Genomic DNA, 16,521 nt, shown 5'->3' with positions numbered 1-16,521 from the left:
TTGCTCATGGATGAGGTCCATTGATGTCTTTTGGTAGACTATGGAAACTAAAAAAATACAATTTTTCTCAGAAACAGAAACAGCTGACTAAAAGAGGCTCTCACTGCAGTCGTACATAGATGTCGTATTTTGTTATGAATGTTTGAAATTATCACTACCGTATCTGTTCATGGATTAGGTCCATTGATGTCTGTCTTTTGGTAGGCTATGGAAACTTGAAAAATACAAATTTTCACATCCCACTTCTATTCTATATTTTATCAATTATTTTTGGGCGTTGGAAATTAATTCTTTGCCTCCTCTTTGACTTCTACTAATTACTCATCACCCCAATGTAAAGAGTAATTTACTCATCACTTCTAAAAACCCTATCAGTCTCCTCCTAATGACTTCTTTAATATCTGGTTTTTTCTCTTCAATTATACTATATAATATAAATATGCTATTATACTACTATTATACCAAAATAGTATACAAAGTTACTACTCGTTACTAGTATAGTTGAAACAAAGTTACTAGTATAGTATACTCGATAAATACCATACAAAGTTTTTTTCTATTTGAGATGAAAATTGATTGCTTTGTCAGTTCATTTCAACGTATTTTTTTTTTAAACATCTTTATTGCCCATAAAAACAAAATACAAAATAAAAAACTTACAAAAGAAATATTCTAGATTATAATAATATATTATGCTATTTTACAAATAAATTAAAATTACATTTTTTTCAATAAATTTAATCATATCTGTTTCCTAGAAATTCGCCAAATTGATTATTTCTCTCATTTTCAACTCTGTAGTCGGTTTTTGCATCAAATTTTATGATTGAAGGCCCAAACTTCAATGTTCAACATATCATTGAGATTATGATTATTTATTATTTTTATCACTTCCAATAAGAAGATATTTAGATATTATATTTCATATTTCTATATGATATTTCATTACATAATGAAAGTAATGATAATAATTATAATCTGTGTAATATGTTAAACATTGAAGACTGTGCCTTCAATCATAAATTTTAATGCAAAACCCGACTACAGAGTTGAAGATGAGAGAAATAATCAATTCGTGTAATCTATTTTTGGACAACAAAAGACGTTTCAAGATGTCTCAACTCTCCAGCCTTTCTTATTGTGAAAAATGATGCAGTAGTTTCTTCATCCTTCGATTAGATGAGCCGAGTATCATCCGAGTTTCCGTTCGTAAAGTGGGACAATAAATGATCGCGATGACAGAGCGAAAAACTAGTTCAATCTTTCATCTCTGTTTTGCTCTGCATAGCAAATTGTATCAAATTAGGTGTATTGGGTTGTTGATGACTGATGACATTACTAGATATCGGGCACACTAGATTAGTGTTTTGTCGAATTTCTGGTATAAATTTTTGTTTGGGGGAAGTGGATAGAGTATGTGCGGCGGGGGTGGGGGTGGTTCTCGGCCGTGAAGAACAAAGGACGATCAAAAAGAAGCCGGAAGCTCCATCACTATTATGATTATTATTGGTGACAGCTGCTGCACTCTAGAGCAGCTGCTGCTATACTCTTCCACTCGTCTCTCTAACTATCTCTCTCTCTCTCCTTCATCCCCTCCCACTCGCCAGCATTAACATAGCTTATCTACGGTGTGACTGACTCTTCGTTCGCCCCTATCGTCCGTCTTTTGTGCTTTTGCACGATGTCATTGACCGTATCTAGACTTCACTAGGCTTTGAGAAATCGTAAAATTCTATCAGGTCTAGGACGCAAAGTCAGGCCTAGGCCTATGACGGCTAGACGCAATCGTTTTGAAAATTGTTGGATTTACAGTATTTTGAACAAGAACTTGTGAATATTGAACTTATGTTTGAATAATAAAGGTTATAATTGAATTCGTGCTACTTGAGGAAAATAGGCTAAATTAAAAGAATAAAAAACTTGAAAATACCGTACTGAACGTACCCATTGATAAAAATTATAATTATTGAAACCCCGGCATCCGAGTAATATATCAGAATTCCTCTTCAACTATCTAATCTACTCCTAGAAGATTTTCTTTTTAGAAATGCAAGGGAATATTTGAATTATGAAAAATTTTGAAAGTTTTCATTTAAAAAAATTAATTTCTATGTTGACGAGATTGTTTTGTAAATATTTGTTTTGATGTAAATATTATCCATGACATCTTTTTGAACGTTTACTGGAGGGCAATTCAGTGATAAGAGTTGGTAGAGAAGTACGTTTTGAGATGTATTCGTTGATGTAATGTTGGCTTATGGAAATTAATGAGAAATTGTATTCAAATGCTAATTGATGAATATTTATTATTAAACGAAAATCTAAATTAAATGCTGTAAATCACCCCGAAGACTTCTGCTACTTGCAGTAGAATTTAATTTGGATTTTTGTTTAATAATAATTTATCATTAATTAGCTTTTGAATAAATGCATTTTTCATTTTTGGCCGCGAGCACTGCTATCCAGAGATTGTCAATTTGGTTTAAGGGTAAGCATTCCTGACTAACAATTAGGAGGTACCGGATTGGATTCCCGGGCTGCCAAATAATTTTTTGACAGTAGCTCTCATCGAATTTCCAGCTAGCTGTTTACCCTGTTGTCAATATTTGTTCCGGGTTCGATTCCTGGGCTGGGAAATAATTTTTGGATAGTAGCTCTCATCGAATTTCCATCTAACTGTTAACCCTGTTGTCAATATTTGTTCCGGGTTCGATTCCTGGGCTGGCAGATAGTTTTTGGACAGTAGCTCTCATCGAATTTCCATCTAGCTGTTAACCCTGTTGTCAATATTTGATGTAACAGCAGTCTTCGGGGTGATTTACAGCATTTAATTTGGATTTTCGTGTTATAATAATCAATGTAATGTTGTTAATGTAATTATTATTAAATAACTTATTATTAGTAATGTTGTTGACATTGACAGGAGGACAATACAGTGGTAGAGCTGGTGGAGAGGTACGGACCAAAGAAGTGGACGCTGATAGCGCGGCACCTGAAGGGTCGCATTGGCAAGCAGTGTCGCGAACGCTGGCACAACCACCTCAACCCAAACATCAAGAAGACGGCCTGGACAGATGATGAGGACAAAATCATCTATCAGGCACATCGGCAATGGGGCAACCAGTGGGCAAAAATCGCCAAACTTCTACCTGGCAGGTTAGTTCACTCACCATAATTATATTGTTTGAAGACGTTTTATAATTTCTCGCTCTCTCTCTCTTAGTAGAGTTAGTGGGGAGGATATTTTTAATATTCTTTCCGAAGAATGGACATTGATATGTCCAAAGCTCCGCCAATTTATGTAGATGCATAACAATATAATCTATAGTTATTATATTACAAATTGCTTTTTCATATCATATACAGTTCAATAATTATTTTCATAGTCTATATTATGTAAATTCATCTATAATTTTGCTGTATTGTAAGCTTGTATATAAGTGTATAAGCCAGTATATATTGTAATCTACATAAATAAAGTACTCAATCAATCAATATTCGAGAATCGACAATATTATTTGTTGAAACATCGCCGATTTATGAAGTTACATCATCACATTATTATATTATCGTTATTCTTATTGCATTCAATCTTTATTCTCATTGATTAATTATTTATACTTTGTAAAATTCGTTGAACTAACTAGCATTATCGTCATTTAATGTAAATTAATGTATAAGCCAGTAAATATTTTAACATACATAAATAAATAAATCTAATCTAATTAATCTCTCTCTTTCTCTCTCACTCTTTAAAAGTGAGCTCTAAAGACAGATATAAAAAATACTCTTTCTCTCTTTCAAAATTAATTTCATGCTAGAATTATTTATTAATTTCCTTATTTTCTCATCTTCCTTATAAGGTTTGCAGCCATATTGCTCTTTTTGCTCCTTCGATCCGTCGTAAATGTTGTATTTATTTCCCAACAGATCTTCGTTATTTTACATTTTAAGAATGCTCTACTTTTAAGTTTATTCAACTATTCTACTTATTATTACTATAATAATCTTTTTTTAATTTTTTCATTTAAAATATTTTTTTTTACTGAGTATTGCTTGTTTAATTATAATTTTGTAATGTATTGGAGGGTTAAGTGTTAGAGAGGGCAGACTGCGCCCTAACTTCGCCCTCCCAGGTATAAAATAAAGGCAGTCATTAAATTCTATTCTATTCTATTCTATTCTATTCTCTCTCTTGGTAGAGAGTTACTGGGAAGGATATTTTTAATATTCATACAAAGAATGGACATTCATATGTCCAAAGCTCCGCCAATTTATGTAGATGCATTACAATATTATATTGTATAGTTATAGTTATTCCAAATTGATTTTTTTTCATATCATTGTACAGTTCAATAATTATTTTCTTAGTTTATGTTATGTAAATTCATCTAAAACTTTGCTGTATTGTAAGCTATTGTATAAGTGTATAAGCCAGTATAAATTGTAATTTACATAAATAAAATACTCAATCAATCAATCTCTCATCTTGAATTCATCTATATCACATTTTAGTTTGTATTCATATGTTATACATATTGGTTTGAATTTTAGTTCTTAATTTCATTGTTATGATCTACTTTTTTCACAGCCATAGTTTTGAATCTATTTAAAAATAAATTTATGTTAAAATGTATTTTGTATTAGTTATCAATTTGAAGTATAGATTTTCTGTTCAATTTTTAATTTTTATTATAATATTATTCTTGATTATTCATTGCATATTTTTTGTATGAAATTTAAATGGCAGAGAGGACCTGGTCTCCTAACTCCGCCCTCAATAAAGTCACCAATCAATCTTTCTGTCTCTCTCTCACCAATCAATCACCCGGTCTTGTGTTGATGTTAAAGACATTACTTTTATATCCTTTTCAGAAAATCGACAATTATTTGTTGAAACACCGCCGATTTATGAAATCACATAGCAAGATAATATTATCGTTATTCAAATTGCCTAATTCAAATTTTATATCTATTCTTATTAATTAATTTTTCATACTTTGTAAAGTTCGTTGAATAATAATCAATACTGTAATTTAATGTAAATTAGTGTATAAGTCAGTATAATTATATTGTAACATACATAAATAAAGAACTCCAATCTAATCCAATCTCTCTCTCACTCTCCCATTTGATTTTTTCCATATCATATACTGTTCAATAATTATTTTATAGTTTATATTATGTAAATATATCATCTAAAACTTTGCTGTATTGTAAGCTATTGTATATAAGTGTGTAAGCCAGTATTATATTGTAATATACATAAAGTACTTAATCAATCAATCTCCTAAATCTAAAGGTCCAAACTTCACCGTCTCATGTGAATGCTTTACACTAATACTTCAACATTCGCATATTTCATCATATTTCTTTGCTTAATATTATTGTAAAACTTTTGAGTCTGTAGGTTAATATGATTCATCATGTTATTTTAATTTTACTGGTAATTATTTTTAATGCTAGAACGTAAGTTGAATCTGGTTTTGTTAAACACAGGAATCCGTATCAAAATCTGAATCTCTCTCTTTGTAATGTATTCTATCTTGTATTGTTTAATATTTTCAAATTCATGCTTACTTTATTTAATTGATATAAAGTGTGCTATGTTGTAAGCTATTTATTTTCGGATACGCCAGTATATATTGTAATCTGCCTGAATAAATAAATAAAATCTCTCTCTCTCTCTCTCCGCCAATTTATGTAGATGCATAACAATATTATCTATTCTATCTTTAGTTATTACAAATTAATTTTTTTCATATCATATACAGCTCAATAATTATTTTCTTAATTTATATTTTGTAAATTCATCTATAATTTTGCTGTATTGTAAGCTATTGTATATAAGTGTATAAGCCAGTATATTGTAATCTACATAAATAAAGTACTCAATCAATCAATCAATCTCTCTCTCAAACCCGGTCGTGTGTTAATGGGAAGGATATTTTATATCCTTCTAAGAGAATCGACAATTATTTGTTGAAACACCGCCGATTTATGAAGTTACATCACATTATTATATTATAGTTATTCTAATTGCATTCTATATTTATTCTCATTGATTAATTATCTATACTCTGTGAAATTCATTGAATAACTAGCATTATCGTCATTTAATGTAAATTAGTGTATAAGCCAGTAAATATTGTAACGTACATAAATAAAGAAATCTACTCCGATATTATACTGTATTATCGTAATTCAATTTGTAAAATACATTGAATAGTTAATGTAATAATTATTACATTATTAATAAAAACAATATAAAATCTTGAAGGTACCCTTTATTTTTAAAAACTTTAAAATAAAAATAAAGGGTACTTTTAGGTTAGGTTAGGGTTAGGTTAGGTTAGGTTAGATTTTACTTTGTTTTTATTAATTTATTAAAAGTAGCCCATGTGAGTGAAGTGTTTCTATTACATTATCTATAATATAGATAATATTATTGTTATTTATTGTGAGTTAGTTTATAAACCAGCATATTATATCTTAAACCAGCTTAATGTATTGTTATAATACAAAACCGAAGTTATGCAATCTGATCTATTTATTATTAGAGTAATGACTGAACTAACGTTTGTAATTATTTAGTTTGTAGAACATTGTAAATGAATAATATTGAAAACATTTCGTAAGTGAAGTAATATTTCATAACACAGTGAAGCAAATTTATAAGAACATGAAATTTTAACTATTTTCTGATTTCATGATGCGGTTTTATGCGGTTTAAAAGTGTCAACATCATAAGAAAACATCAATGAGTATATAAAACAGAATAGAAATTATGTGATTTTTAGAAGCTATATCACTATTTGGAATTTGACTGACTATTGTGACAGTTCTGTTATGCTGTATGTTGAAAGAAATACTGCAGTTGGAATAACTTACTTTATTTAACACAGTTTTATTGTTGTCACATCCACTCCTATTAGATTTGTAAACAGGGCTGCAGTTTCAGTACAGCTGAAGATGAGTTGGTTCCAACACGAAACTGCAGTCCTGTGTGAAAATCTAATAAATATGAATGTGACCAACTAAAAGTGAGTTTTTCAATTAAATGGAGAAATTCCACAATATCAATTTTCCACAAATTACTGTTTGTCATTGATAGTGATTATTAAACATTACAAATTAATTAAATAGTCTAAATTAACAAACTTGAATAAAAAAAACCAGCCAAAACTAGTAACCATAAGGAAAAATCTTGAAAATGATGAATGAATTAATGAATGAAATAATTATTATAATTTATAATGTTTGTAGTTGATGAATTTGTATACATACGAACAATGTCTGTAAATATACAACAAGCTAGGGCTAAATAGGCAAATTTAGCAAAAAATGTGTAATTCAGTATGCAAATCAAGTATTTATTTTCTGAAAACCATATACCAGATATGAATATTCTCTTAATCTAGACTTTTTAGCTGTGTGTGAAAAGAGTATTATTTTTGTAACGATAACTATCTAATTGGTGTTTCGTTCTGAATACAATATACATTAGAACTGTACAGAAATAATATAAAAAATATGAAAAAATTACAAACCGTCAAGAGTCAAGACGTCGTAACTGAATTGTAAAAACTACTTGTCTGAAAACATTCGTTCAGCTCAAAGAAATTGGCTTCTTCTATTATGGACGGGTGGATGAGTTTACAGAGTAGGTTTTAGTAGTTACTGCTTTAATTGAAAATTTTGTTAGAAGTACTGTAATATTACTTTGACTAACAGATGTATATATCAAAGAATAACATGTAAAATTAAGGTGCATGAGGTAATTTCACTGAAATTATTTATTAAAAGTATATATCAGGAAGATTTTAACTATTTTAATCAATCCAATAAACGCTTTGATTCACATATTGTAAACATATTTTTTTTAACATCTTTATTGTCCATAAAAACAAAATACAAAATATAAACTTACAAAAGAAATATACTAGATTATAATATTATGCTATGACACAAATAAATAAAAATTAAATGGCACCACCCAGGACAAAACCCAGACCGCTGAGTGAGAGTATCAGCTATTTAGACAATATAAAAATTTATTTTCTAATAATCAAAGCTACAAAAAATCGAAGTTCAACAATAAATTACTAGTAATTATAATATTTGACTGATGTCGAAGAAAAATTTTTGTATCACCCACTTATTTATCTGATCCATCCTCTGTCTACCCCTATTAAATTGAGATTGTACATGACTTCTAGTAGCAATTCAATTATACTTACACTGTATTGAAGTAAAAATTATAGAATTAAGGTTCAAGAATGGTTGGTATATCATTTGTTTAGCCTATCAGCTGCTTCTGCAAGAAAAAGCCAGGTCCGTGTTAGATTCAAGCTTGAAATCATTGTAAATGAATTTCTGGTTTGAATGTGACATGTGCATGCGCATATCGTCATTGTCAGCTGTAACTTCACCACTTCTACTGATCATGGACACCTGTATTAGCTGCTTCTGCAAGAAAAGACCAGGTCCGTATAAGATTCAAGCTTGAAATCATTGTAAATGAATTTCTGGTTTGAATGTGACATGTGCCTGCGCATATCGTCATTGAGAGCTGTGACTTCACCACTACTACTGATCATGGACACCTGTATCAGCTGCTTCTGCAAGAAAAGGCCTGGTCTGTGTTAGATTCAAGCTTGAAATCATTGTAAATGAATTTCTGGTTTGAATGTGACATGTGCATGCGCATATCGTCATTGTCAGCTGTAACTTCACCACTACTACTGATCATGGACACCTGTATCAGCTGCTTCTGCAAGAAAAGGCCTGGTCCGTGTTAGATTCAAGCTTGAAATCATTGTAAATGAATTTCTGGTTTGAATGTGACATGTGCCTGATATGAATATTCTCTTAATCTAGACTTTTTAGCTGTGTGTGAAAAGAGTATTATTTTTGTAACGATAACTATCTAATTGGTGTTTCGTTCTGAATACAATATACATTAGAACTGTACAGAAATAATATAAAAAATATGAAAAAATTACAAACCGTCAAGAGTCAAGACGTCGTAACTGAATTCTAAAAACTACTTGTCTGAAAACATTCGTTCAGCTCAAAGAAATTGGCTTCTTCTATTATGGACGGGTGGATGAGTTTACAGAGTAGGTTTTAGTAGTTACTGCTTTAATTGAAAATTTTGTTAGAAGTACTGTAATATTACTTTGACTAACAGATGTATATATCAAAGAATAACATGTAAAATTAAGGTGCATGAGGTAATTTCACTGAAATTATTTATTAAAAGTATATATCAGGAAGATTTTAACTATTTTAATCAATCCAATAAACGCTTTGATTCACATATTGTAAACATATTTTTTTTAACATCTTTATTGTCCATAAAAACAAAATACAAAATATAAACTTACAAAAGAAATATACTAGATTATAATATTATGCTATGACACAAATAAATAAAAATTAAATGGCACCACCCAGGACAAAACCCAGACCGCTGAGTGAGAGTATCAGCTATTTAGACAATATAAAAATTTATTTTCTAATAATCAAAGCTACAAAAAATCGAAGTTCAACAATAAATTACTAGTAATTATAATATTTGACTGATGTCGAAGAAAAATTTTTGTATCACCCACTTATTTATCTGATCCATCCTCTGTCTACCCCTATTAAATTGAGATTGTACATGACTTCTAGTAGCAATTCAATTATACTTACACTGTATTGAAGTAAAAATTATAGAATTAAGGTTCAAGAATGGTTGGTATATCATTTGTTTAGCCTATCAGCTGCTTCTGCAAGAAAAGACCAGGTCCGTATAAGATTCAAGCTTGAAATCATTGTAATGAATTTCTGGTTTGAATGTGACATGTGCCTGCGCATATCATCATTGTCAGCTGTGACTTCACCACTACTACTGATCATGGATACCTGTATCAGCTGCTTCTGCAAGAAAAGACCAGGTCCGTATAAGATTCAAGCTTGAATCATTGTAAATGAATTCTGGTTTGAATGTGACATATGCCTGCGCATATCGTCATTGTCAGCTGTAACTTCACCACTACTACTGATCATGGACACCTGTATAAGCTGCTTCTGCAAGAAAAGACCAGGTCCGTATAAGATTCAAGCTTGAATCATTGTAAATGATTTCTGGTTTGAATCTTACATGTGCTTGCGCATATCGTCATTGTCAGCTGTAACTTCACCACTTCTACTGATCATGGACACCTGTATTAGCTGCTTCTGCAAGAAAAGGCCTGGTCCGTGTTAGATTCAAGCTTGAAATCATTGTAAATGAATTTCTGGTTTGAATGTGACATGTGCATGCGCATATCGTCATTGTCAGCTGTAACTTCACCACTTCTACTGATCATGGACACCTGTATTAGCTGCTTCTGCAAGAAAAGACCAGGTCCGTATAAGATTCAAGCTTGAAATCATTGTAAATGAATTTCTGGTTTGAATGTGACATGTGCCTGCGCATATCGTCATTGAGAGCTGTGACTTCACCACTACTACTGATCATGGACACCTGTATCAGCTGCTTCTGCAAGAAAAGGCCTGGTCCGTGTTAGATTCAAGCTTGAAATCATTGTAAATGAATTTCTGGTTTGAATGTGACATGTGCCTGCGCATATCATCATTGTCAGCTGTGACTTCACCACTTCTACTGATCATGGACACCTGTATCAGCTGCTTCTGCAAGAAAAGGCCTGGTCCGTGTTAGATTCAACCTGGAAATCTTTGTAAATGAATTTCTGGTTTGAATGTGACATGTGCCTGCGCATATCGTCATTGTCAGCTGTGACTTCACCACTACTACTGATCATGGACACCTGTATCAGTTGCTTCTGCAAGAAAAGGCCTGGTCCGTGTTAGATTTAAGCTTGAAATCATTGTTAATGAATTTCTGGTTTGAATCTGACTTGTGCCTGCGCATATCGTCATTGTCAGGTGTGACTTCACCACTACTTCTGAGTACAGGAGTGTTGTGACTGGAGTACCACAGGGTTCTGTTTTAGGACCGTTTCTATTCTTAGTATTTGTGAATGATTTGAATTTTAATTTGTCTGTATTGTATGCTGATGGTACAACACTCCTCCGCTCGGAGAGTATTCTTTTATCAGTGGATTCTTGTTTGGCAATTTAACTTGAACAAGCTAAATCCTGGTATAAGGCCAACTCTCTGGTTGTATTAAAACTGTAAAGATAATGTTCACACTGAAACCTGCAGTTGATATAGATGCTTCACGTTTGAAACCTGTCAAGTTTTTAAGAATATATTGAGACTGTAAGTTATGTTGGGATGCTAATATTGATAATCTCTGTAAAAATCTTTCAATAGTAATGTTCATCTTGAGGATATTAAGAAACTGTGTGAATAATGAGGTATTAGTCACTACATAATTTGGTCCTTTTCATGTTCATTTATGTTATGGTGCACATCTGTGGGGTAATTCCAGTGCTGCAAAAAAAGCTTTCATTTGGCAAAAACGAGCTATCAGAACAATTTGTGATATAAAAAACGATGTATCAATTAGAACTTTTTCCACGAATCTGAAAATAATGACTTTGGCATATATCTTCATTTTTCAAAACTTGATTTAACTTATGTCAAGGAAAATTTAAAACAGTTCACTTCCAATGATACTCTTCATACATTTCATTCGAGACATAGATATGACTTGGTAACACAGAGTGTTAGACTTAGCAAAACATTGAATAGCCACAGTTATCTACAATGTAAACTGTATAACAAACTGCATGTGACAAATTGACTCAATTATTTAAAAAAAGAAAATATTGTTAAACTATAGAAGCCTATTGTAAACTTGTTTTATTACATGGCTAATAAAGATATTGTATTCTTTTCCTATCATGAACACCTGTATTAGCTACTTCTGCAAGAAAAGGCCTGGTCCGTGTTAGATTCAAGCTTGAAATCATTGTAAATGAATTTCTGGTTTGAATCTTACATGTGCTTGCGCATATCGTCATTGTCAGCTGTGACTTCACCACTTCTACTGATCATGGACACCTGTATTAGCTGCTTCTGCAAGAAAAGGCCTGGTCCGTGTTAGATTCAAGCTTGAAATCATTGTAAATGAATTTCTGGTTTGAATGTGACATGTGCCTGCGCATATCGTCATTGAGAGCTGTGACTTCACCACTACTACTGATCATGGACACCTGTATTAGCTGCTTCTGCAAGAAAAGGCCTGGTCCGTGTTAGATTCAAGCTTGAAATCATTGTAAATGAATTTCTGGTTTGAATCTTACATGTGCTTGCGCATATCGTCATTGTCAGCTGTGACTTCACCACTTCTACTGATCATGGACACCTGTATCAGCTGCTTCTGCAAGAAAAGGCCTGGTCCGTGTTAGATTCAAGCTTGAAATCATTGTAAATGAATTTCTGGTTTGAATCTTACATGTGCTTGCGCATATCGACATTGAGAGCTGTGACTTCACCACTACTACTGATCATGGACACCTGTATCAGCTGCTTCTGCAAGAAAAGGCCTGGTCCGTGTTAGATTCAAGCTTGAAATCATTGTAAATGAATTTCTGGTTTGAATCTTACATGTGCTTGCGCATATCGTCATTGAGAGCTGTGTCTACACCATCACTTTCTTTGCTGCTTTTATTTAATTGTTGTTAATTTTGTAATCCTTCTCAGATGTTAATCAAAACAATAGTTTTCAATTAGTTGTGTGTTGTAAATGGCTATGAAAGGTTGTAAATATGTTTCTCAATTATTGACTCATCCAGTATAATATTTGTGAATTTCTATGTAACATAAATGTAAACAGATTTAAACATAAATGGAGATTGTACATGACTTCTAGTAGCAATTCATTTATACTTACACTGTATTGAAGTGGAAATTATGGTTCAATAATGGATATTGTAGCATTTGTTTAGCCTATCAGCTGCTTCTACAAGAAAACGCCAGGTCCGTGTTCGATTCAAGCTTGAAATCATTGTAAATGAATTTCTGGTTTGAATCTGACATGTGCCTGCGCATATCGTCATTGAGAGCTGTGTCTACACCATCACTTTCTTTGCTTTTTTTATTTAATTGTTGTTAATTTTGTAATCCTCTTCAGATGTTAATCAAAACAATAGTTTTCAATTAGTTGTGTGTTGTAAATGTCTATGAAAGGTTGTAAATATGTTTCTCAATAATTGACTCATACAGTATAATATTTGTGAATTTCTATTCGAAGTAGAATCTCCACTGATTTATTGTTAAATTCGCATTGTTAACTCTGTGTTAGATGCATCTCTGGGTACCTGAAGTATATTTGCTTAGATTATTTGTTTCCTTAGCATAATGTGTGTAACAAATTGTTTGTGTATTTAATTACTAGTAGGTAGTATTATTTGGTGTCTAATCATGTATGGTTTTGCTTGTAATTCATTATTATAGAATATCCTTTCAACCTTAGTATAACTGACTGGATCGCTTGAGTCCTCATACATTGTTTAAATGAAAAAGCCTATTGTATCAACTGTGTACTTAATAGCCAATAAATCTATTCTATTCTATAAATGTAGATCAGCTCACGACTCGATGAAGTGATGTTTTATGAACGACTTGAAGGTTTTCCTAGTACACCTTTCAATCTTCTCCTTTTTACACCGCATGGATCATACAGACTGATGCGCCACGAACACGCGCATTCAAATTTTCATCAGCTGATGTTATTCTTATTATATCTGTATTTGTACAGAAACAGTATAGTTAGATACAAGTATAATAAGCATCGCATCGGCTGATGAAAAGTGAAATGTGCTCGCTCGTGCACTACCTCCGTAAACAAAGCCATAGTGCATTCGTGTGACGTCAGCACAGTAGGGCTCCTACACAAATAGAAATTCGTTGATTTCAGCTGATCTATATCAGCTAGTGTTTTTATTGGTGTAGGAGCCCTACCTGTGCTGACGTCACACGAATGCACTATGGCTTTGTTTACGGAGGTAGTGGCTCGTGGCGCATTAGTCTCTACGTACCTTCAGATCCCTAATTAATATTTTTACATTGTTGTTATGTTATTATTTTTTGCATGTATTCATTCGTGTCTTTGTATTTTTTGTGTCTTGTGTGTGTACAGACTTGACCGCCACGAACACGCTCATTCATGATTAGATAATGCTTTGTATATTATGTCTATACCTCATTGTTTCTGTACAAATACAGTTATAATAAGCTGAACATCATACTCATTGATATACATTTTATATTATTTCTGACTCCTCAACATGAATGATAAACTTGAGAGATAAATCTAGATAGGAATGTACTATAAACAATTCTAATCTGGGAACTGTTTTGTTACTAACAAACCAATAATGATTTGCTGGTAACGACTATTAATTTTAATAAATCTAATCATTTTATATTCTTGTACTTTTTAAAAGTGATTTTTAAAGATATATTATGTATGACAATAAATTTGATTTGATGAAATGTGAAATTCGTGTGCTTGTGGCGCTCAAGTCTGACGCTGCTGAAAATAAATGAATAAAATAGAAGATTGAAAAATGTGTTGTAATTTGTTGCAGGACTGACAACGCGATCAAGAACCATTGGAACTCGACGATGCGTCGCAAGTACGACCCGGATGAGAAGTACGGGGCGGAGAGCGGAGTGACGGGTGGCAGCGGACGCGGCAGGGGCAAGAGCAGTCGCGCGGCCAAAGCGGCTGCAGCCGCGGCAGCTCAGCTGCAACAGCAGCAGCAGCTGGCAGCGATTTGTGTCGCTGAGGGCGAGGGAACCTGGTACATTACACGGCAATCAGGACCCAAGAAGTTGGCTCCGAAACCGGCGCCGGTCCTTACGAATGTGACTTATCAAACTAATGTGATGGAGTCGCCTCCCAGACCGGCCACCGTTCCGCTGCCGTCCCCCTCGCGGCGACTCATCTCGCTGCGGTCGACCGACATGGAGAGTGCGACCAGCGACTCGGTGTCGCCGGTCAAGGTCACCGACCGGCCGTTCGCCGTCAACCTGGATTCGCCCGACGCCAAACTCAATTCGGCGTGCACGATCTCGAACGGCAGCGAGGAGCAGTTGCGACGCTGCAGACGACACCGGTCGCCGTCAGTCAGTACGGACGAGTCGCGGGACTGGATGGACCGACTGCAGACCAGTCCGCTCAAGGACACACCGATCAAACACCTTCCCTTCAGTCCGTCGCAGTTCCTCAACACACCTGAGCTGTCGTTCGATGTCGGTTGTCTCGCGTCGACACCCGTCAAGCAGCACAACGTCAAGGAGGAAAGGGTGAGTCAGGATGACGATGAGCTCGTGACGCCCGAGTCGCTGCCGACACATCGTCATGCGCATGCGCGTCACAGTGGTCTGGGCTCCACGCCTCCACGCACGCCCACGCCCTTCAAACACGCGCTGGCCGAAATGGAGAAGAAACGAGGCGCTGTCAAATATCAGGTACCCCGCAATTATATCACATTTCAAATCATCCACGTAGAACTAATTCAAATTCAAATTGTATTCATCCAAAATCACAACATTTACAAATATACGCAAAAAGATAACAATATCACATAGCTTAGCTTAGCAATAATTTCAGGCAATTCAAGTCTAATCTAAGTATCTCATTTACATAAAGAAGTAATAAGATTGGCGATAAAACTGCTTGCTCCTTGAGAGAGCAACCTCGCTCCCTGAGGGAGCATATTCGTAACCTCGAATATGTATCACATATAATATAATATTGTTGTATCAAGACAACAATAAACTTGTAATATTTTGTATCAGGACTAATTATCTAGTTGAAAACTAGAAAGTATATTATTTCGGTATAGATTTGTTTATGTTATCTTTGTGATATAGATTCAATTCATTTCATTTTACCAAAAACTCAAAACTAATACAAATTTGTGACAGACAAAAACAGTAATTATTATTCTAAATAGCCATATCAACTATCTTATTCTTATAGATAGCTGGAAACCTTACAAGCTTAGAATTTAATTGAAAAATCTCAATGTATGGAAGCAAAAACATTTATTGACCATTCCATTTGACCATTTAGGAGACTACTATCCATCCAATGATTGGATGTTAATTATAGATTTATTGATTATTGATTAACTTGATTCATTATTGTTTATAATGTTATTATTAATAATTATCATGATTGTAATATGCGTGGGGAATTGATCATTGTTATCAATGAGCCATATATTATGTATTATTAATGATGTTCAATGTTGATACTAATAATTATTATGAAGTTAATATTCGTGGGTAATTATTGTAAATAAAATGTAATTTTACAGCCTCAAACACCAACAAGGCTGGTGGAGGACATCACCGAACTAATAAAGAAGGAGCAAGAACTCTCCGAATATGAAACTGATACCTCCAGTTTACTTCATCATGTAAGTCAAACTAGAACAATAGTTTATCCACTGTTATTTTCTGTGTTCAATTTGAAATGAAAGTAGCCTATTTATGATATTGTGATGTTTAGCATCAAGTTTCCTTTAAAATAATAAACAAATATA

The 16,521-nt window shown here is 33.3% G+C and overlaps 1 protein-coding gene across 8 annotated transcripts in view; it reads left to right on the top strand.

The window, feature by feature from the left end:
* Positions 1-16,521, top strand: part of LOC111045420 (transcriptional activator Myb) — a 66,107-nt gene that overhangs the window by 39,058 nt on the left and 10,528 nt on the right. For all 8 annotated transcript variants that reach the window (XM_039420637.1, XM_039420632.1, XM_039420636.1 and 5 more), the window contains exons 4-6: positions 2,924-3,156; positions 14,554-15,439; positions 16,294-16,395. In XM_039420637.1, coding sequence (XP_039276571.1) covers positions 2,924-3,156; positions 14,554-15,439; positions 16,294-16,395 — 1,221 coding nt within the window. The remainder of the gene's footprint in view (positions 1-2,923; positions 3,157-14,553; positions 15,440-16,293; positions 16,396-16,521) is intronic.

The sequence above is a fragment of the Nilaparvata lugens genome, chromosome 2 (genome assembly GCF_014356525.2).
Source record: "Nilaparvata lugens isolate BPH chromosome 2, ASM1435652v1, whole genome shotgun sequence".
Taxonomy (NCBI): Eukaryota; Metazoa; Arthropoda; class Insecta; order Hemiptera; family Delphacidae; genus Nilaparvata; species Nilaparvata lugens.
This window is presented reverse-complemented; position numbering and strand designations above follow the sequence as displayed.